The sequence below is a fragment of the Clinocottus analis genome, unplaced genomic scaffold (assembly GCF_023055335.1).
Source record: "Clinocottus analis isolate CAN_PGR_092001 unplaced genomic scaffold, fCliAna1.0.p SCAF_9, whole genome shotgun sequence".
In the NCBI taxonomy this organism is placed as follows: Eukaryota; Metazoa; Chordata; class Actinopteri; order Perciformes; family Cottidae; genus Clinocottus; species Clinocottus analis.
This window is the reverse complement of record NW_027176251.1, coordinates 8,395,007-8,414,696: the sequence shown is the minus strand read 5'-3', so window position 1 is coordinate 8,414,696 and position 19,690 is coordinate 8,395,007. Positions and strand designations below refer to the sequence as shown.

Sequence of the window (19,690 nt, the reverse complement as noted above, 5' to 3'; positions counted from 1 at the left end):
ATCAAATTTGGCTTAAACATTAGCCAGAACTCGACGGTGAACTGATTACATTTTAGTTGTCAAAAGTCAATGTGACATCACAGCTCTCATATTCATGTGAATGCAATATCTCAAAAACGCCTGGAGATATTTTTTATTTTGAATTTGGCTCAAATGACCATTTAGACTCAGGGAACCGAATAGAATTTGGTGGACAAAGGTCAAGGTCACTGGGACTTCATAAAACACATGTTTGGCCATAACTCAATTTCACACAAATGTTTAATAGAATAAAATAATTACATTTTGGACAGACATGAACATAAACTGCAACTTGATAGTTTGGCAAAAGAAAAAAAAACATCTAGAGGCTAAAATATTAAATGATTTATCATGGATAATGGAAATAATCGATTGTAACAGAAAAACTCATGTGTCTATCATGGGTCACGCAAAAAAATAGATTTCGGCATTGTCTCTCTCCTGAAACAATAATTAACTAATGTTCTTTCATTTGCTCAGGTTTTGAGATATCCATATCTGTTGAATATTGAATTACAAAGAACAGTTTGAATGACATCTGCACACACATATTACATAAAAACCCAAACTTTCTGCATGGCCAGGCACCACCCAAACTCGTGGGCTTTCTACTCAGCTACTGCTCTTCAAACAAAAGTAGGTGAATCCAAAAACAGTCCTCTGTATTTGCATAACATAAAGCCATAACGTAATAGTTAACAGTTATGATAGAAGTCGTGTCCAACACAAAAAATGTAATTAAGTCAAATAATAATGTTACACCATATATAGAAGCTTTAGCGTTTATCTTTCCTGATTCCCACAAGTCAAACACTTCACTGAGTGCCAGAGATGGAAAAAAATGACCACGTTCAGTAAGTTTGCTGTTGGGCCAAAGTGGATATTTTGGAGCAACTTAAAAAGAGTGACTTTTTTATTTGGAGTTTGGGCTGCGTCGGCTTCTCTTGTTGAGACTACTAATGACGAAGATGGAAAAAGGGCCAAACCTGTGTCTTTGTGATGCTAATATGGAGGAAACTTGGCAAAAGCAATCTCAGTATGTGAGCAGCTTGGGAGAGAGACTGTCTGGCTTTGAACAGGATTTCTTTTTTTAAAATTTTTTTTTTACTGTTTCTTTGAATCTGCATGTGGCCTAAGACTTTATCTATTTCTTCTACTTTTAGATCTGTCCATCCATCCAATTGAGACAATTTTACTCTACTGTACACACACGACATGTACTGATATGTTTAAAAAAAATGTACTGCATCATGTAACACACAATAGCAGATGGCCTTTCTACCGCAAACAGGTCTGCTTGAGCAGCCATGTGGAAAACAGGCGAGCAGGGTTATGTGTAATTTTGCTTTGATGCACAGAAGCTTTTGTAATTTTTTAGAACGTCCTGCTACAATGTCCTCTTTTCTACCGCTTGTTTTCCCACTGACTTAGGCCACTGACTCAGGCCAATAAGCTGCCGGCGCGTTGGCCATTTCCAAAAATATTGACTGTTGAATACATAAAAAACACAATCTTCCATTAGTAAGTGAATTTTCTATCACATGAAGTTAAAAACAGAAGTGAGACATAACTGACAGTAGTGGCAATAGACATAGACAGTGGAAGTTTTTGCTGCCATAATTATTGTATGTGACACACTGATGACTTCAAACCAATTCTGACTGGATTTCATGAAACAGATGCAAATGTGCAAACTCTGTTATACATGCAACTACAACTGTAAGTAGAATCAACATAAAGAACACACATACATGCTTTAGTCGATTCTGTAACAGATCATATTGTGTTCCAATTAAAGATAAAATGCAGTTTGTGTTTTGCATTTTATATAATAAATACAACTAAATTCAATTTAACTGCCCCAGACGGTTTAATTGTGACTAAAATCTTCAATCATTATTGTAATTTCATGGTTTTCAAATGTTAATTTCTATGAAGAAATGTTGTCACGTAATGCAAAACAACTGTTTAGCAAACAAACACTGATAATAAATCTCAATAGATTTTAGGATGCAGAACATATTTAAATCTGTAAAATATGATCATTAATGATTAAAGTGAGGGTCACTCAGATATAGCTTAAGGTTCTGTGTCTTGAAGTCGCAAAGTTAACATTTAAAAATGTTCAAAAGTGCGTGAGCAAAATTGACAGAACATCACGATCTATCTAAGGGCTCTAGAAGAGCCCAAGAAGAGAGAAGTGGAACACTGGCCACTGGAACGTTTTGTGGTATTTACAGACAAGCATGCAGCAGAGAGCATCCTGTTTGCTAGCTGGACTACCTGTTGTGTATGTGTTTGATTGTATCTCTGTGTCTGTATCTATGGAAAGTATCACATGTTAAAAGTTATGTTCAATTTCTACACAATCGTTTCAACTCAGTTCTCACCACAGTTGTCATTGCTGAACGTGTTTCCCTGATTAGATCAATATGGCTTCACCTACAGTGGAAGAAGTCTCAACTCTAAGCTATACTTTATGTATTCATATACAACTTGAAATGAAGGATTTTTTTGCAGATACAAATATCCCTGGTCTTTAACTTTTGAACTGTAATGTGTGAGATGACAGTTATCAGTTTGAAACAAAGTAACTATTGGCCCACAAAAAGGTCTCATGTATTATTTGTCTAAGAGATCAAAAGGGCCAGAAGATGTTGACGTGTCTGAACAAAGTATATCATTTCTATTTCTGTATCCGAACTGAAAGTCTGCTGTGTTTTTCATTTTCAGGAGGAACTTGACCAAACTGTCCTTGCTGTTCAGTCACATGCTTTGGGAGCTGAGGGCCATGTTTCCAGAGGGCAGTTTTCAAGGGGACACCTACAAGATGACTAAGACAGAGGCTGAGGAGTTTTGGATGCGTTCATTTGGAAAAAAGTGAGTACGGATAATCCATTCTTTGTTGTCGAGTTGTTTGACCACATTTGCTCTCTGCTGATATAATGATAATGTGCTCTGACAGGTGTATAGTGCGGTGGAATACTTTCAAAGATCAGCTGAAGAGTGTACACACATTTGAGGAAGGGATGGAGTCCATGGCTCTAAAGTCAACAATAGATCTCACCTGTAATGACCACATCACTGTGTTTGAGTTTGACATCTTCACAAGACTGTTTCAGGTAAGATTTAATATACCAATCAAAAGAAATGAACAGAGTTCCTAAAGAAAGATATTTTGACATTTTGGTCAGTGGCTTTCTTGCCAAGAGTTGAGAAGATGGATATCTCGCTCATATCTGTACACTAAATATGAAACTACAGCTGGGTAGCTGCTTAACTAGCATAAAGAATATAAACTAGAGGAACTACTTTCTCTCTGTCCAATGAGAACCACAAATATCCACCTTCCACCCCCATTAATGCTCACTAATTTAAATGCTGTTTAATCAGAGCACAAATGTAAGTGTCAAACAACAAGTTTATGGTGGTTATGTGCCAGACACAGTTGTGTCCTATAATCTATGTTAGCAACCTCACAGAGATGACTGGACTGGAACGTACACCTACATCTACCCCGTCCTTCCCCCCTCCGTCAACAACATCTCACGCCAAGGTTTTTTGAAAAGTTGGCAGCTCTGTTGTAATGTGTTAAATTAGTACATTTAGAATGTGCTAGAAGGCAGCTTTTCTTCCCTTTAGAGAGCCAGACGAGCTGGTTCCCCCCGTCTTCATGCTAAGCTAAGCTAACTGGCTGCAGCTTTACACCTAGTGTACAGACATGAGAGAGGTATCTTCTCATCTATAGCAAGTCTTGACAAGACAGCAGAAAAGCATTTTTTTCCACAAAGGTGAACTATCCCTTTAATGATGAAACATCATGAACATCCTGAGTCTGCTCTCATTTTAGCCCTGGAACTCACTCATAAGGAACTGGAACCAGCTAGCAGTGACTCATCCCGGCTACATGGCCTTCCTCACCTATGACCAGGTCATATCTCGTCTGCAACACTACCTGCACAAACCTGGGAGGTGAAGATGAGCACAGCAACAAACACTGACTGATGCACTTCCTAGAGAAGATGATATGTGTCACACATTTTTCAAAGCTCAAATAGCACTATGGAAGATGTTGAGTGTCCGATTTAAAATCTGACAATTTATCTAATTTGTAAGAAATCAGGTCCATGAAGCAACATAGAAACACACAACTCCATCTTTAATTACCTGGCTATTCATGATGGAAAAGTAGAAAACAAAATGGTACCATGTATTTATTTTTATCTTGAGTTTTAGCATACATTTCATAGCTCATCAAACCCAGCAGCTCATGATAATAAGTATGGTCCATATTGTAGCATCAATACAGCTGTATTAAGAATGAGAGGAGTTGGATTGGAATAAATTGCTCAAATACAGAAAATATCAAACTAAGTGCAGCCCAAAGCAACTCTAGACTAATGGACACCCAAACACTAAATCATGTTGAAGTGACTTTTTCTTAAGTGTGATTCAGAAGGATCTATTTATTTCTCCTAGCTATATATTTCGCCTGAGCTGCACAAGAATGGGCCAGTGGGCGATAGGCCATGTGACCAGTGAAGGTGGCATCGTCCAGACCATCCCCCAGAATAAACCTCTCTACCAGGCACTCATTCAGGGCTTCAAGGAAGGCTGGTCAGGGCAAACACACATATCTCGCTGCTTCATTTTATTCGCTTTGTTTGTGTTTTTTCTCAAAGTGCTGTGTGCTTCTGTGCCTGCAGCTACCTGTACCCAGATGGCCGCGATGGAAACCCCGACCTGACAAGCTTGTATGAACCGGCCCAGAGGGGCAAAGTCAAAGTTACAGAAGTAAGTGGATGCTCTTCATGACTTTTTATCAAGTAATCAAACTGCCAACATGAGCCTGAGGCTTTACCAAAAGAAAACATAAATCAGATCCTGAATTGTTCTCCTATCGCTTTCTGTCTTGTCTCTCTTGTCCACCTGCCCACACCGTCACTGCAACACCCAACAGGAGCAGTATGAGCTCTACTGTGACATAGGCAGCACCTACCAGCTGTGTAAGATCTGTGCAGAGAGGGATAAGGACATTCGGATCCAGCCCTGTGGGCATCTCCTGTGCCAAGCCTGCCTTACAGGCTGGCAGGTATGAACCCACATCCACTCTCTCATTGTAGCCTAACTACAGTATTTCAAAACACCAGCTAGTCTTTAGCCCTGCTGTGCTTTTTGCCAACGTTTTAAACTGCAGCAGATTGTTACTGTAACTGATTTGTGTGTTCCGTGGAGGTAAACAGTCAGGGTTGAGCAAACTAGATTTATTTTTGTATTTGAATGTGATTTGGGGTTTATGCAAAACAAATCATGTGAGTGACATTCACATACTTTATAATATGTAAGATAACCCTCACAAAGCAATGACATGAATGATTTATTCAATTCAAACCAATAAACTCAAATCTCTCAGCATCTCCACATGCAAACGTTCCATGAAAATAGAAAAATGCCTAAAAAGGATTGTATCTGAGCAAAACTTTGCCTTGATAAAAAACAAACAATTAAAATAGTCTTTCTTTAAAAACACTATAAACTAAAGATACTTATATTACCAGAATGACAAGCACAAAGCTTGGTTCAATGGTTCACTAAGAAAAGTGCTGTGAAATGAACCATCTCTATCAATGCAACTGTAACAATATAGATGAGACCTAATGATGTCAGATAAAGATTTACAGAAATGTGGTTGACTTTCCATGAAATCAATCACATTTGAGTATTTTAGTTGGCACACAAATCCTAAAAGTCTGTCTGTAAATTACATTTTTCTCATCACATAAACATCATGTGCACTTTTTCTCCCGACTTATTTCTTTTTTAAGTGATATTAAAGACATCCAGTCAAAATTAAAACGGCTGCTGGGCAAATTAAAACTCCGGCCAACCACTAGCCTCCAATCTGTTCTGGAGGTTGAAGTTTAAGCCTCTGCAAAGGTGCAAAGTGGCATGTCCTGACATTTGGCTGATGACTTCCTGTGTGAGCACACTCTCATATCCTCCTCAAACTGTATCGGTCACGTCACATTCACTTTGTTCACCAGTGCGTGTGTGTCTCTGTTTGTGAGTAAAAGACTGACAGGAAAAGAAAATGTAACATGCGATGTGGACATCAGACAAGAATGGAAAAGTTGTAAGTTAGTCTACGAGACTTCATCATCAACAGCAAGTGTATGGAAGCCCAATTTCCGCCACAAAAAACAGAATTCATAATTATGAGATAAAAAGTCATTATTATGAGATAAAAAGGCATTATTATGAGCTCAAAAGTCGAAATTATGAGATAAAACCACTGCTAGTAAGTGCGCTTACGCTTAGTTTCCACCTCCTTCATCTTTTTTGAAAAACTGGTGCCTTTATTCTTTGAAGACAAGTCCAACATATATTACATATGCATTTCACCACACTTCAAAGGACACAACGCTGTTCTCAAGACAACAGGTGACATACTACATTCATCTAGTGTTTTCATTACTCTGCCTGTCATTGATAACTATCTAGCAGAAGTCAGCTGGCCAAACCTGCCCATACTGTCGCTGTGACATCAAAGGAACAGAGTCCATCGTCGTGGAGCCGTACCAGGCAGGCAGCGGGAAGTGGGAGGAGAGTGAGGATGACCAGGAGGATGACCATGAGGACATTGAACTGATGGTAAAAGAAATGGCCCTGCGGAAGGTGTGTTAATACATTTCTTTATACAATCAATTGTTTTGTTTACTTACAGTCATGCTAATCTGTCAGTTGCTACTCCACTTTGGTCCAGAATGGCAATGCTCAACACTTATTGTATGGGTTGACATGACATTTGGTGGAGATATTGGCCGTCCTCAGAGGATGAATCCAACAGAATGTATTGATCCCCTGAGCTTTTCTCTAGTGCCACCGTGAGGTTGAGGTTTGTGTCATTTACAGCCCCCTCAATGTCATAATCATTTTGATCCCTTAACGTTTCATCTAGTTTCATAATCAAGGCAATATTTTAATGTCCATACTTTGTTTTGGGACCAAGTACCTGCAAATCTAATGCTGCAGCTGTAGCTGTGTACTTTTTTTTTTTGCTACTTGGCAGATGTTCTAAGATTGTGAACGCGGTAAACATTATCTGCTAAACATCAGGATGTTATAGTAGTCATTTTGTTGTTTGTGTCTGTCTGCAACTCATTCCGTCCATGAGTACATGCATATAGTTCAGTTATTTAGAAGGAATTGGAACAGTTTGCAACATGCACTCTTTCAGGTTTCTTGTCACCAGACTACCTACATTTGTTTCAACAGTTCTCGAGTTTGGATTACCAAGTTCCCAGGTCCTGCCTCAACACTCCACCTCTGCCCCCTAAAAACAGCACAACCCTACACGGTTCAGCTCCCTCCAGCCAATCCCAGACGTCAGAAACCAAGACTCTGGACAAACACTCCCACTCTCGTTCAGTAAGTTCCCACAGACGCTCTGGCTTTATGCATAATGAAGCCGTATTACTTCTTGGCAGTTCGATGATGATGTGTTCAATTTCTTTATTCTTCACAGACAAACTCTGAGGAATATTAATGCATGCACAGTATGCTCCCCAACTGCAGTGTGAATATGTGTAGTAGTCAGGGATGAAAGAAACTAATTACATTTAGTTGATGGATACTGTCACAAAGTTATTTTTTTTACCTAAGTATTGTAATTACATTCATCCCTCCTCGTGGCTGATGGCCGTGTGTGTCTTTGTGACATGTTTCCTCTCTTCAGCAGGCGGACATTGGCAAAGCAGCACGACACAAAAAACAGACAAAAATGAAAAGGTAAAATATTGTTTAAAGCAGAGCAGTAAAGGAAGGAAATGTGGTTGTTGTCTACTTACAGGAAACATTCAGGAAACTTATTTTCTTAAGCATGCCACTAAAACTCTACAGGGTGCATTCTTTTTCTGCTGAGCTCAAAATCTTGACATGTTAGATGTATTTATAGTCTCTTGGTCAGTTAATTGAAGTTTCCTTTATGAAAACAAAGAGAAGATGTTTCCACCAAGTTACTGTAACCGCAAACAAGTTCTCAGCATAATATTGGAACCACGTGACTTTAAATAACTCAACATGCAGATTTAACTTTGCTTTGCTTTGTGGTTTTTCTATGTTTAAAGGTTTTATCTTAAGTTGCACGTGACTTTTTTTTATATTTCTCTATTTATATCTACGCTATAAAAGACGATTAATGAACGTAAACTTAAAATGTTTTCTTTATTACGTCGTCATATTACATGAAATTATTATTTAACAGCTAGACACAAATATGACACTTATCTTCGTATTTGCAGTGTTGCTAATCATCAGTAAAGAATATCATGTTACAGATATACTGTATATTGCTGTTGATTAAGTTAATAACCTATGTTTCCATTTCATGTTGTTCTGTTTTAAGCAGCGCTGAGTTAATCACAGAAGTGTCGACAGTAAGTCATGACATTATAACCCTTTATATCCTGAACTGTGTTGAAATATAAATATAAGTGAGATTATGTTACACACGAAAAAGGATAGGATATATACTTTATTCATTCCCTGGGGGAAATTTGGTTCTGGCACCAGCAAATTAAACAATAAAAGTACAAAAATACAAAGTATATGAAGTGTGTATATGTAGTATATACAGTGAAATATAAGTATGTACAGTGACTAACTAAACAATGAAAGCGCTGCTCGGGTATCGATGTTGATGTTGATGATTCAATGGGTGGAGGATCTGGCCAAAGATAATTTATTATATAGACAGTCTTAGAGCCGTGGGCCATATGTGCGAAAATTCCAAAAATGTCTGTTAAAAAAATAAAAGTAAAGTAAAGCGTCTCCAGATTCAGAAATTGATATAATAACAGGAACACTCATGACAAAATATTATTATTTTTATTAAAATAATATTCCAAAGAATATGAACTGCATGTCTCTTTTCATGCATGTTTCTGAATTAATATTGCTAACCTGACTCCCCAATTTTGTTATTTAATTTGTTCTCAAATTAATCCTATTCATAGATTCTTTCACAGCAGACATTTCGACAAGAAATTATATTTAATGATAACATGAACAATCACTCCGTTTCAGAAATTATTGCAATGCAATGCAGCAATTAATACTGTGATTAGTGCCCCCTTTGTTTGGCAGGTCCACATGTTTTCTGAGAAATAGATTCAACTTTAGTTGATGCTATATTTCTTTTATTTCTTATATATATATATATATATATATATATATATATATATATATATATATATATATATATATATATATATATATATATATATATATATATATAATATATATATATATATAATTTCATAATGTAACTTGAGTATTTCCCAGCAGAGCTACTTTAGTATAGGATCTCTTTTTGTGTTCATGTAGGTGGACGTTCCAGTCCAGTCAAACAGAGACGAAGACATAACAAGACGGAGGAATGGAGAGCGGGGCTCAGAGAAGACAAATGTGACCTCGGAGAGATGACAAGAAGAATGTCGTCCTGACAGAAACGCAACTTCCACAAAATAAAGACTTTTTTACGAAAGGGAGAAATATTTACTGACAAACATATCTCCAATCCAGATATCAGACCTAATTGAATAAAGAATAGTTTCCGGTGTCATGTTTAACTGTAAATGACCGTGTGTGTGCGTCAACCACACTGCTGAAGTTGTGATGAGTGGATGACAGGAAATGTATTAACAGAGACCTCCTATTGTTCAATATTCACACTGTCATTACCTTCACAGTAGGTATAGTACTGAATCTTTATAATTAAAGTGTTTTCTGATCCATTGTGAAATAATAGAAATTAACGAAAGACAATATAAGATGAACAAAGGGAGGTAATCACATATCGAAATTCAATGTATAAATTAATAGAAATGTGTTACCTTGTCATTTAACCCATACCTTAAGTTTGTTCTTACAAATAAGTTATGCAAGTAAATAAATGGCTCAATGTAACGACACCAAACAGTCGTAAAATAAAAAAAAAACTGTAACTGACATTAAACTTGTACAAAATTTAATTTGTCGTTTTTGTTTTCTCCCATTATGGACATGAACAGACAAATGAAAAGCGAATATATACCAGGGGTTTTTATTTAGTTTTCTTCGTTCTGGCACACTTTGGATACACGAGCGAGAGAAACTTTATAGGAGACAAGGCATCAGAGAAAGAAAGAAAAGTAAAGTCAGGGCAATAAAAGAAAACAGGAATTAGGGGAACCAGTGGAAAAAGTAAAGAAAATGAAGTGAAAATGGGTAATTTCTTCAGGGGTTGGCTTCCATGGTGGTTTGAATCCAGTACATGAACTCACACACTTTGACGTAGACTCCGGGGTAGTTAGGCAGAGCACATCCCTGACCCCATGACACCAGGCCGTGGACCTCGCCTTCACACACCAAAGGGCTGCCAGAGTCACCCTGACAAAGTGAGCGTGAGCATGCGATTAATTCTTCCACACACACAATTCTGCATATCCAGTTACTGTTTGGAGGCAATTATTGTAAAACTCACATTGCATGCATCTCTGCCTCCATCCATGAATCCGGCACACATCATCCTGGGAGAGATCATGCCAGGATAGGCGTTCTCACAGTCCTGTGTTTCCATTATGGGCACATCCAAACAATGCAGAAGGGTGGGCATGTGAACTGTAACGGGCAGAACGGAGATAGTCATGAAAAACCATATTGTTGTATGAAAAGAACATGTCACCCAGTGCAACAGCGTGTTTCGGTGATCGAGTTGATGGGACAACCATTGTGGTCTATGACACAGAGATACAAGCTATATCCGAACAACTTTGACATCCCCCAGTGGAAGCCTTGATACAAAAAAAAAGAAAAGATACTGTTGCACCTTTCCCTGGCTTGGGCTCTGAAATTAATGTTTTGAAAGCCACATTCAAGGGTTTTTATGTTGCTACACATACTACTAGCATTAAGCATGTTGTCGAAAACATCATAATCAACCCACCCTCGCCACCGAGGGCAGTGTTGCCCCAGCCAGACACATTGCATTTGAGCCCCGCCACTGGGCACCCCGTGGGCAAAGAGATGGGTGCAACTGATGCGGTCACCTCCACTGGGTGGAAGAGTTTGATCAACATCATGTCAAAATCCAGAGTCTGGTAGTCATAACTGCACACAGAGAAAAATAAAAGAAGCTTTAGTCTGGAGCTGTTTCTCTGCACTGAATAAATTAATCGTGCAATGGATTTTTCAATTTTCCCTCACCTAGGGTGCCAGATGATGTTTTCGGTCTTCATGAGCTGCTCTGTACCCTCAAACACTCGCATATCGTGTTCTCCCAGCATGATCTGCATGGCATAGGGACTGAGGGAGGAAGTGAAATATTCCAATTAGAATGCGGAATCAGAAAAAGCTTTCAGTATTTCATTTTCTTATATATATATATATATATATATATATATATATATATATATATATATATATATATATATATATATATATATATATATATACATATACATATAAGTGTGTGTCTCTCTATTTCAAAGGGAAAGAAATGCATAAAAATCCAGCCAGACCCAAGGGCAAAAACAACATGTCAACTAGAGGATACTGCATATGAGACGTAAAGTAATCTTTTCTCCATTGATGTATACTTACTTGTACCAACAGTGAGCAACGGAGAGCACCCACTGCTTGTTGATGAGCACGCCACCACAGAAGTGGTAGCCATAGTTGAGGGAGGCCATGAATGGACGAGTGTGAGGACTACACTCATACCCGCCAATGATCTTTCCATGTTCACGGGGAACTGCCGCTGCCAAACGTACGCACCGAGAAAGAAACACATCTTTGTTGAAGTCATCTTTAACCACACCTTTCCATCACATTTATGAAATTGCTGGTATTGCACTCATACATGCATGGCTTTGTATGTGCATGTGTGTATGTCTGAGTCTTTACCAGCAGCTCCGATCATCAGCAGCAGAGCCAGCAGTCTCATGGTGTCAGGTTAAAGATCAGAAGACACCTGGACACACCCTGGCTCATATTTATATCCCACCAGTCTCGATGTGCTCATCGCCCCGGCCCACTTACCCCTGACTTCATCTCCTCCCTCTTTCTGTTGACCCCATTCGTGTCTTGGCACTAAGTTCTTATTTTTGTGTCTAATCATCGTAGCACAGCACACCCGTGTGGTTATGTTATCAGTGCTCCTTATTTAGAAATGTTGACCAAGGTCTCCACACATTTAACACCTGGTCATGGTTCTCTCATGGGTGACTTATTGTTGGCAAACTGCAACATCAAACACAAAAAAACTCTTATATAACCTTAAGTTAGGCTTGGGCCAGTATTAGAAACGAATAATATATAATTACAGTATATAACTGTTGTTTTTAATCAAGAGACCCCATGGCGAATATATTCTGAATAACTATTTGGTGAAAAAAGAAAAAAAGTTCAGTTTTTTTTTTCTGTTTCTGTGTCAGACAGCAATCAAAAGCTCTAGTGAGCGCATCATAAATAGTTATCTTCTATTGTATTCAACCGATATGACTGTTAACAATAAATACAGTGGTGTCTGCAAAAGAGTTACACACGTGTCACCCATTTAATAAATGGGCACATTTATTTAGGTGATAGGTGCAGAAAAACACTCTCCTAGGCCAAAAATATGAAAGAGATGGCTCACTTATTAACTAAAAGGATAAACGTCGCACATCAGAAGATAAGGTTATTTTTTAGTGCAGGATTAGGGCGGTAGATTCGGGGGTGAGTGTGTATTGGGTGGAGGTGTGGAGGAGAAGGGGGAGCATGGAAAGACACAGAGTAGTTCAGGTATAAATGCAGTGGATGACAGATCAAACACGTCCAGTCTGGTCGGAGGAAGGTTTGAGTCAGCCACAAGATGATTGGCTTGATAGTTGTCATGCTCCTGGGCGCTGCAGGTAAAGCATATCTGCAGCATGTAACAATGTCAGGATAAAAGAAAAAAATGTATATATTGTAAATATTACCAATTTTGTTTGATCTCTTACACTACAGCTGCAGCACCTATGGATGATAAGATTGTGGGTGGATACGAGTGTGCAGCCCACTCTAACCCCTGGCAGGTGTCTATCAACATCGGCTACCACTTCTGCGGCGGCTCCCTCATCAACGACCAGTGGATCGCTTCTGCTGCCCACTGCTGGCAAAAGTGTGTATACGATTGAATGTTTTTGTATGAATGATTTTAAGAGGATTATGAAAACATTGTCACTTGTCTCCATTTCAGCCCCTTTTCACAGATTGCCGTCTTGGGTGATCACCACATCTGGAATAACGAGGGCACGGAGCAGTACATGGCAGTGGATGCCATCTACTGGCATGAGAGTTATGACTACAAGACCCTGGACTACGACATCATGCTGATGAAGCTGGCGCACCCCGTTACCGTGAACCAGTACGTCAAGCCGATAGCCCTGCCCAAAGCCTGCCCCACACCTGGGGACATGTGCACAGTGTCTGGATGGGGCAACATCTACACTGATCAAGGTGAGGAAGCACTAAATCATCACATTAAAAGGTTTTTAAAAAATGTTCCGCTCCTATTGTTTCTTGATGGTTTTATTGAGATCACGTGAAGAAACTGTTTCTGACAAATTATTAGGCTACACTCTGGCCTTCTATAGATGTACGTACAACACAATATAACAAAAGCTTCTTTAAACCCCAGTTCCTCACTGTGTCTTAGTAGAAGTGGACCACCTCATTGAACAAAGACAAAGTCTTACCTGCTATCACCAACATTAGCAATTAAACCTTTTTGATAAAAGGCAGATAGCAGTCCAGAAAATGCCATTTATATAAAGACTGTTGGTTATTGTTTCGGTGTAATCATAAGAGATGTGCATATGAGAATAGATAATAGCGTGTCATCTATGGCTGAAGATCAGAGTGTTAAAAAATGATTTTGTGAGTGCAAACACCATATCAATTCTGTTTGATGGCTGGTGAATTTCAGCATCCTTTCAAACCATTCAACACCATTTGACTGATTTACCGTGAGTTAGCCCCGCCCCCTTCCTGATGTGTTTGGCCCTAACCACGCCCACAATGCACTTAAGGCTACAATACTAAAAAGGATTTTAACAATCAAGATATATTACATAATTTTCAAAATACATACACAAGACAAACAAAACCAGTTATTCTATTTAGAAATTAATATTTTGGAGATAGACACAGTAGTTTGATATTATATGGTAATGTTGCCTACTTGAGATAAACATATTGACACAACTATCTCCCTTTATATTTCTTTCTTGCTGTCATCTGTTAGTGTTCAACCCATTTTACCTTCAGTGTGTGGAGGTCCCCATTCTGTCTAACAAGGACTGCGATGGTTCCTACCCCGGCATGATCACTGACCGCATGGTGTGCGCTGGATACCTGGAGGGAGGCAAGGATGCTTGTCAGGTATTTCCACACAGTTGCACAGAAAAAAAATGTGTTTAATGGAATGAAATGATGGAAGGAATAAACTCTTTTCTCTTCCCTGCTCAGGGTGACTCTGGTGGTCCTCTGGTGTGTAATGGGGAGCTGCAGGGTATTGTCTCCTGGGGTCAGGGCTGTGCTCAACCTAACTACCCGGGCGTTTACACCAAAGTCTGCTCACTGATGCCCTGGATCCACGATATTCTCTCCAGATACACCTAGGCTGTAATCTTTCATCACAGAGCTACGTGAGGGAGGGGAAACCAGGGGGAGAATGAAACTGAAACAGTCAGGAGGCAGTGGTGTCAAAAAGAAAAGCAGTGGGAGAGCGGCTGAGAGCCACAATGACAGACAGTGGAGAGGGTGGACAGAGAGAGAGAACTGAGATGTGTTTAGTCAGGGCACAATCAATAAAATCTACAATCTTTTTATGCGTCAGTGTGTACATTATTGTCGACAATAGTATCTGCTCCAAATGCAGCAATTGTACTGAGTACTTTTTTTCAAGTTGGTAATGATGTTTCCACCAAAATAAATATAAACCACCGTCAAGCAGCTAATGGCAGTTTTGAAAGACAAAAAATTGCATCAACTTGTGAGCAAATCCAACATATTCTGTGTGAATTAGCCTTTTCTTGACCCACATCAACAAACAATAAATCCATTATATTGTCATAAAAGTCAGACACACAAACTGTAGATTTCATCTGTACCCAAGTGAACTGAGCATGTGGTGTTTAGCATTCAAAAACTGCATGAATCAGGTTTGTAAGGTTTTGTTAGTCTTGTTAGTTGTTTTTGTCGCAGCACTTGAATTGGCTGCTGCGCTCGTTTTGATGTTCTGTCTCCTGAGTGCAGAATACTTTATAAACCTGGAAGGGAAGGGTGCAGATGTTGCAACACCCCATTTATCAACGTCAGAATCCGACAAGAATCTGAAAAGTAGTGAGACTTCCATTGAAATTTCTTTAATGAATTCTATTTACAACTGATAACTCGATCTTTTCAGTCTTTTTTTTTTTTTAGTCTTTTCTCTACTAAAATTCTGGTAGAGAAATGAAAGAAACGGACATTATGTTTCTTCAGTGGGTCCCTACATAGTTTTGTCATTCAAAAGTGGCTGAAGATGACTCATACTATCTTCCTTTAGTTTAAAATGATTATAAGAAAGAATAAAAAATATGGGAAAAAGAGTTTCGTTATTTAAAAAAATAAGCTTTTGAAGTCACTTGCGACATACGCTTCAAGTCACACATTTTCGATTGATCATCTGATACAAAAAATTGAAAATTTATCACCAGCATTCAAATAATCAATGTGATGCCCAAAAACACTGCAATTACTTTGACTGTTCAACAAGAAAAGAAATGCCTTGCTTACCATAATTGCCTCGTTTTCTTGTCCATGAAAGGTTAGTCGGAGCGCTTGTTTGAAAATCAGCAGTCAGTTATGTCGAAAGGGATGGCACACATCTTGTTGACTCTTTTGCAGCAAGCAATAGAATAAAATCTTCCATCTGCTCTTCACAGACAGCAATGTAGATTATCCCTCATCATCGTCATCATCATTATCATCATCACCACCATCACCACCATCACAGTGAAACAGATACAGAAAGAGATGAGGTGATGAACTGGAATATGACTGATTAGTAAATCAAATACTAAATGCAAAAGTGTCTTTTAACAACAATGTTGTATGTCCATGTATAATGAATAGGTTGCTACACTAAAGGTTTGGAAATTAAGTTAAATTATTATTCAAAACATCCACCACAGACATCTCTCCTTTAATGAGTTGTGAGACTTGCATAGTAGTCCACAGCTACATTATTTATTTATCAGTAAATTGTCAATTAATAGAACCAAATGTAAGAAACAATTAATGCCAAGTGAATTCCATGTACACTTATTATTAATTAATCTGTATCATCTCAATTCAAACCTGATCACCATATAATGCAATGCTTTGGTAGAACTGGGAAGTCAGTCATAATTCAAATGAAATAACACAAACAGTCACCCACACACACCCACACACACACGCACACACACACACACACACACACACACACACACACACACACACACACACACACACACACACACACACACACACACACAAGTGCCATTTTAGTAAATTATTTTGCTTTAAATCTTTTATTTGTCATATTGTTCAGTACAACAGTTGGAACATTAGAAGAACACGGTTGTGAGCTTCTGGACTGAACTCGGTGGTTTGGGTCCCTTAGTAGGAGGCCATGGTGGTCGCCAGCCAATTCCTGAAGAGGCAGACCTAAAAATGAAGAAAAACACTCTTAGAACATTGAATTTAGCACAGCATTGCAGAATAAACCGGATTGTATATTTTTTAAAGTTACCTTGGCGTAGACACCGGGGTGGTCTCTCTCAGCACATCCGTAGCCCCAGGACACAACACCCTGCAGCACACCGTTGCACACGACGGGGCCACCGGAGTCACCCTGAGGAAGAGAGCGTAGAGTGAAAAATTACTTAGAAAAGTTTGATAGAAGCCAACAAGTCACACCAAGTAGTTCATACAGTTCTCGCTGTATTTCTGTGTGAATATCTCATTACACACCTGGCAGGAGTCCTTGCCTCCCTCCAGGTATCCAGCGCAGAACATGGCATCGGTGATCATGCCGGGGTAGGAGTTGTCACAATCCCTCTGAGACAGGATGGGGATGTTCAGGCACTGCAGCTTGTTGCCGTCAGCAGCTGGAGATCAAAAGAGAAATAAAATGGTAAACAGGAGCCGCACTGCAGTAGAAACATACAGGGTAAGAGCACAACACAGAAGATGCTACTTACTGGAGCTCTGGGTGCTGCCCCAGCCAGTGACTTTGCACATGGTGCCAGCGGAGGCACAGCTGGTGGGCAGAGCCACAGTCTTCACGTACTGGTTGAGGGTGGCGGGCTTGCTCAGCTTGATGAGCATGATGTCATTGTCGATGTTGTAGGAGCTGTATTGGGGGTGGCGGATGACACGAGAGGATTGGATGAACTGCTCGCTTCCCTCGTTGATCCTGATGTTGTGCTCTCCGAGACGCACCTCAATACGGCTGGAGAGGAAAAGAGAGGTTTAGTGGCAGCTGAGGTTCACGATGGCCGTCAAAAGCAGATTAGAACTTGACATTGGACATACGATTTGTAGCAGTGAGCAGCAGACACAACCCAATCCGCGCTGACCAGAGAGCCTCCACAGAAGTGGTAGCCGGAGTTCAGGGACACCTGATGGGCCTGGGAGTGTGGCGTGCACTCATACCCTCCCACAATCTTGTCCTCCTCCAAGGCAACTGAAAACACACACATCAGCAACACGTTTGTTGTGAGCTAATCATCAAAAACACAAACTGTTCTCTAATTAAAATTGCATTAGGGAGATGCTCTGGTTATTCTGAATTAAATTCTGGGATAAAGGCCAACAGGCTGTTCGCAGAGAGGAACGCAATCTGCTCAATAGGAACTTCACACTCACAAGCAGCTCCGATGAGCAGAACGAAGACCAGAGACCTCATGGTTGCTGTGTGATGCTGTTGATGATTAGACTCCTAAAGCCCTTCTTTATATGCTCAGACGGGAGAGCTGCCCTCCACTTCGTCTATCCTTATTGGTCAGTGAGGGGCCAATCTCTCTCGCAGGATTTTGGACTTTGGTGATTAATTTACAGAAATGAATGTATTTTTTTTTGTGGAAGTCTTTCTTCTCAGTACATTTGTAAAAGCATCAGGGAGATGAATATGGTCATATTGGATCCTGTGTTCTGTATATATTCATTTACACTACATGTAAAACAATATTACTCTATGATCTCTAATATCTAACTATGGGTTTGAAGTTTAATATTATCACTGGTTTTAATGTTATCATGATAAAATAGAGCATTTGTGTCAAATGAAAAAAAAACTAAATCATTAATACACATTTCTTAATGGACACACATGGCAGCCAAATAGATAGTTGTATTAATATTAGGAGTGGCTTTTATCTAGACGAGCATGATGAGGTTAAAGATCTCAATTTTAGTACACTTATGTGCAGTTATGAAGTGCTGGCACTCTGAAATAGGAGTTACTCAGCAGAATTGTGATTTATTGCTATTAAGTGGAGTTTGACTCAACACCACTTTGTCCAACTCATTTCTATATAAAAACATCAATAAGTAAATTTAGTGAGCAGTCCTACCAGTATTCTTAAAGGTTTGAATGCGGGTTTTTAGGGCATATTTAATATTGTTATATTTTGGTAAAGTTTTGAAGCCACCACTGGAAAGTTTTTTCTGGTCAGACAGGTACACCTCTATCTTTAGACATCGTGTGTGAACAGTATCTCACAGCTGTGTGTTTCTCAACATCTGTGACCGTACATTCAGATAAGAGGGGTGAGGCTGCCTTGAAAAATAAATGATGATCTCTGTAATATTTCTTATAAGCCAGTTTTTAATAGAGAACAGTGTTGAAGAAAGAACTCAGATCCTTTACTTAAAAGTAACAATACCACAATCAAAAAACAAAACTCTGTTGCAAGTAAAAGTACAATTTCTGCCTTTTAAATATTAAAAGTAGCAAAGTATCACCAGAAAAATGGTAAAGAATGCTATTATGTCCCATTCCAGAGTATTACATTACCCATATCTGTAAATATGGAACTCTTTATTTATTTTTCAACAAGTTAGTTTTGTTGGAAGACAAGTTATAGAATAACGCTTAAATGGAAAATATCCAAATTAAGCACATGTACATCGACAGTGTATGATCTCTGTAACTCTGTTGCTGAAAAACCTCTTTTGATTTTCAAGTCATTTATATTACAGTTAGAAAAAAAAATGGAAATAATAATTGAACAGAAAAGCAAACTATTAATTTCAAACACATTGTTTTACTTCAAAAGTCAACGTGTGTGTGAAGGTTGAATGGTGGAGTTAATAGCCACTCTGCATACATGCCTGAAAATGAAGAGATATTAGTTTGTTTATTTCAGTGGAAAAAAGCCTGGTCCAAATTCAATGATAGAATATCAGAGGCACACCTGGCAGGAGTCCTTGTCTCTTTGGTATCCGGCACAGAATGGTGCTCAACCATGCCGGGCTAGGAACCGTGTCCTCATCAGACAGGAAGTGGCTGTCCAGAAACTGCAGCAAGTCAACAAAAGGAAGTGTGCAGTAGGGATGGATTGTCAGAGAGTGT

General features: G+C 39.1%; 4 protein-coding genes across 10 annotated transcripts in view; 2 read left to right on the top strand and 2 right to left on the bottom strand.

Annotated features, from left to right (window-relative positions):
* Window positions 1–10,031, top strand: part of cblc (Cbl proto-oncogene C, E3 ubiquitin protein ligase) — an 11,719-nt gene extending 1,688 nt beyond the window's left edge. The window contains exons 3-13 of one of the 5 annotated variants that reach the window (XM_068570149.1): window positions 2,755–2,901; window positions 2,987–3,143; window positions 3,872–3,993; window positions 4,501–4,638; window positions 4,728–4,815; window positions 4,982–5,113; window positions 6,526–6,696; window positions 7,297–7,449; window positions 7,757–7,809; window positions 8,426–8,456; window positions 9,406–10,031. In XM_068570149.1, coding sequence (XP_068426250.1) covers window positions 2,755–2,901; window positions 2,987–3,143; window positions 3,872–3,993; window positions 4,501–4,638; window positions 4,728–4,815; window positions 4,982–5,113; window positions 6,526–6,696; window positions 7,297–7,449; window positions 7,757–7,809; window positions 8,426–8,456; window positions 9,406–9,504 — 1,291 coding nt within the window. In that variant the 3' untranslated portion in view covers window positions 9,505–10,031. Of the gene's footprint in view, window positions 1–2,754; window positions 2,902–2,986; window positions 3,144–3,871; window positions 3,994–4,500; window positions 4,639–4,727; window positions 4,816–4,981; window positions 5,114–6,522; window positions 6,697–7,296; window positions 7,450–7,756; window positions 7,810–8,425; window positions 8,457–9,405 lie in introns of all 5 variants that reach the window. The other 4 variants (XM_068570152.1, XM_068570151.1, XM_068570150.1 and 1 more) reach the window with 4 other exon arrangements.
* Window positions 10,032–10,296: 265 nt separating this feature from the next.
* Window positions 10,297–12,019, bottom strand: LOC137781415 (trypsin-like). The gene is made up of 6 exons (XM_068570160.1): window positions 11,965–12,019; window positions 11,662–11,818; window positions 11,266–11,364; window positions 11,006–11,169; window positions 10,544–10,680; window positions 10,297–10,449 (listed from the first exon to the last, which is right to left on the bottom strand). The coding sequence occupies exons 1-6, from the start codon at window positions 12,002–12,004 to the stop codon at window positions 10,297–10,299; spliced, it is 750 nt and encodes a 249-aa protein (XP_068426261.1). The 5' UTR covers window positions 12,005–12,019.
* An 894-nt stretch (window positions 12,020–12,913) lies between these two features.
* LOC137781413 (trypsin-2-like) lies at window positions 12,914–14,706 on the top strand. Its single transcript, XM_068570155.1, has 5 exons — window positions 12,914–12,953; window positions 13,051–13,208; window positions 13,296–13,542; window positions 14,330–14,466; window positions 14,554–14,706. Exons 1-5 carry the CDS (start codon window positions 12,914–12,916, stop codon window positions 14,704–14,706), a joined length of 735 nt encoding a protein of 244 aa, XP_068426256.1.
* A 2,025-nt stretch (window positions 14,707–16,731) lies between these two features.
* On the bottom strand, window positions 16,732–18,022 carry LOC137781414 (trypsin-1-like). Of its 3 annotated transcripts, none has more exons than XM_068570159.1 (6): window positions 17,972–18,022; window positions 17,650–17,786; window positions 17,316–17,566; window positions 17,086–17,222; window positions 16,865–16,966; window positions 16,732–16,779 (listed from the first exon to the last, which is right to left on the bottom strand). In XM_068570159.1, the coding sequence occupies exons 1-6, from the start codon at window positions 18,020–18,022 to the stop codon at window positions 16,732–16,734; spliced, it is 726 nt and encodes a 241-aa protein (XP_068426260.1). The 3 variants fall into 3 exon arrangements, with proteins under 3 accessions (XP_068426260.1, XP_068426258.1, XP_068426259.1); XM_068570157.1 differs by having other exon boundaries at window positions 17,316–17,556; window positions 17,634–17,800; window positions 17,983–18,022; XM_068570158.1 differs by having other exon boundaries at window positions 17,650–17,800; window positions 17,983–18,022.
* Between the last annotated feature and the right edge of the window lie 1,668 nt (window positions 18,023–19,690).

Bases quoted from the DNA above. Each gene is read 5' to 3' on its own strand.
- LOC137781415 (XM_068570160.1), bottom strand. From the start codon at position 12,004: ATGAGACTGCTGGCTCTGCTGCTGATGATCGGAGCTGCTG. The intron at 10,681-11,005 runs GTGGGTTGATTA...TGCCCGTTACAG, and splicing joins CACTGCCCTCGGTGGCGAGG to TTCACATGCCCACCCTTCTG. The intron at 10,450-10,543 runs GTGAGTTTTACA...TCACTTTGTCAG, and splicing joins GAGGCAGAGATGCATGCAAT to GGTGACTCTGGCAGCCCTTT.
- LOC137781413 (XM_068570155.1), top strand. From the start codon at position 12,914: ATGATTGGCTTGATAGTTGTCATGCTCCTGGGCGCTGCAG. The intron at 12,954-13,050 runs GTAAAGCATATC...CTTACACTACAG, and splicing joins CATGCTCCTGGGCGCTGCAG to CTGCAGCACCTATGGATGAT. The intron at 13,543-14,329 runs GTGAGGAAGCAC...GTCATCTGTTAG, and splicing joins CAACATCTACACTGATCAAG to TGTTCAACCCATTTTACCTT.
- LOC137781414 (XM_068570157.1), bottom strand. From the start codon at position 18,022: ATGAGGTCTCTGGTCTTCGTTCTGCTCATCGGAGCTGCTT. The intron at 17,801-17,982 runs GTGAGTGTGAAG...GTGTGTTTTCAG, and splicing joins TCTGCTCATCGGAGCTGCTT to TTGCCTTGGAGGAGGACAAG. The intron at 16,967-17,085 runs GTGTGTAATGAG...TCTCTTCCTCAG, and splicing joins GAGGCAAGGACTCCTGCCAG to GGTGACTCCGGTGGCCCCGT.